Source organism: Primulina eburnea, chromosome 6 (assembly GCF_022965805.1).
Source record: "Primulina eburnea isolate SZY01 chromosome 6, ASM2296580v1, whole genome shotgun sequence".
NCBI lineage: Eukaryota > Viridiplantae > Streptophyta > Magnoliopsida > Lamiales > Gesneriaceae > Primulina > Primulina eburnea.
Window position 1 is genome coordinate 22,624,033 of NC_133106.1, and position 1,621 is coordinate 22,625,653.

The following is a 1,621-nucleotide window of genomic DNA, read 5'->3' on the forward strand; positions in this document are numbered from 1 at the left end:
CCGTGGTTGTTTTCTTGACATCCTGTCCTACCATTGGCCAGAACTTCTGCATGAATATAGCTGGAAAGCCATCGCTACCCAGAGTTTTTTTCTGGAGCAATATCGGACAGAGCCTTATACACATTCAACTCAGTAAAAGGTGCACAGAGTATATCATTCATTAGAGGTGTAACACGTGGCTTGATACATTCCAAGACTGGAGCCATATCATCTGCTAATGGTGCACAAGATGTAAACAATTCTGCAAAGTAGCCTGTAACTATTTCCTTCTCCTTCTGGCCCTCACATAGATCCCCATGAGCAGAGATCATAACATGGACCGTGCTCTTAACTCTTCTCATTGTTGCTTGTTGATGAAAATAGGATGTGTTTTTATCACCACAAGCCAATCATTGATTACGGCTTCTCTGCTGCCAATATAACTCCTCGTGGGATTCTATTTGTGCCAGCTCGTGTTCAAAGAGATTAATCTGATGGATCGAGCTTTCCCACTGAGAATCTCGTTTCAGATCTTCTACCTGGATATGGCCCATTTTAATTTTCTGAGCGCGATTTCTGAATCTAATCTTCGCCCAAGCCATAAGCTCCTGACTACACGCATTCATCTTGAATTGTAGGGCCGTTCCCAAATCCGTAGAATTCCAGCCTTTAGCCACTATCTCCTCACAATCATTCTCCCTCAACCACATAGTTTCGAATCTGAAGGGCCTTCTTTGATTGCTATTGTCTGTCTCTCCTCCATCCGGTATGTTACCCAACGTCATTAGCACAGGTCGGTGGTCCGAATGGTAAAAGCCCAAGGTTTGAGCTTGTGCATTCGGGTAAAGTATGCGCCATTCAAAAGAGCTTGTGTATTTATCCAACCTTTCCAATATCAGTGAGTTCGTACCACGATAGCTAGCCCATGTATAGAATTCCCCCTCCGTGTGGATATCTCGGAGTTCACAATCAAGCAGGGCCTCTCTGAATGCCTCCATTTGTAAGGTTGACCGGGGTCTTCCTCCGCTTTTTTCTCTTTGGAAGCATATCTCATTATAATCTCCAGCCACTAACCATGGTAAAAGTCGTAATTCCTGCACAGCATGTAGCTTCCTCAAAAGATCCCAAGACATCCATCGAAGGTTAGTGTCTGGATTTCCGTAGAAACCCATGAATCTCCATATTTTCTCCTGATCCTTGATTACACAGTCGATATGGCCTCTTGAAGTAGACCATACATGAACGTCCAATGGTTGTTTCCACAATAACGCTAAACCCCCACTCTTACCAATACTACTTATCAAGTGTTGCCCCGGAAAGCCGAGGCTAACCCCAAAACGGTCATTGTGCTGCTCCCTCATTCGTGTTTCACATAAGAACAAGAGAGATGGGTCCTTGTCGGCTATGAGCCTTTTAAGATTGCGGAATGCCCTAGGGTTCCCAAGTTCTCGAACATTCCAAACAATACAACTCATTGTAGCTGGTGGAGTTCGCAACCACCGCCATTATTGAGTGTTTTCCATCATTGGTATCTCTCACATTCTGTTTTGCCTTCACCTGCCTCTGTTCACTATTAGCATTAGAGTTTGTTTGATCCAATCCCCTCTTATTGTCCCCTCCGAGTATAGTGTCAGCTTTATTA

At 44.2% G+C, this 1,621-nt stretch overlaps 1 protein-coding gene across 1 annotated transcript; it reads right to left on the reverse strand.

The window, feature by feature from the left end:
* Positions 1-389: 389 nt before the first annotated feature.
* Positions 390-1,340, reverse strand: LOC140835391 (uncharacterized). The gene has a single exon (XM_073200883.1). The coding sequence runs from the start codon at positions 1,338-1,340 to the stop codon at positions 390-392; it is 951 nt and encodes a 316-aa protein (XP_073056984.1).
* Positions 1,341-1,621: the final 281 nt, after the last annotated feature.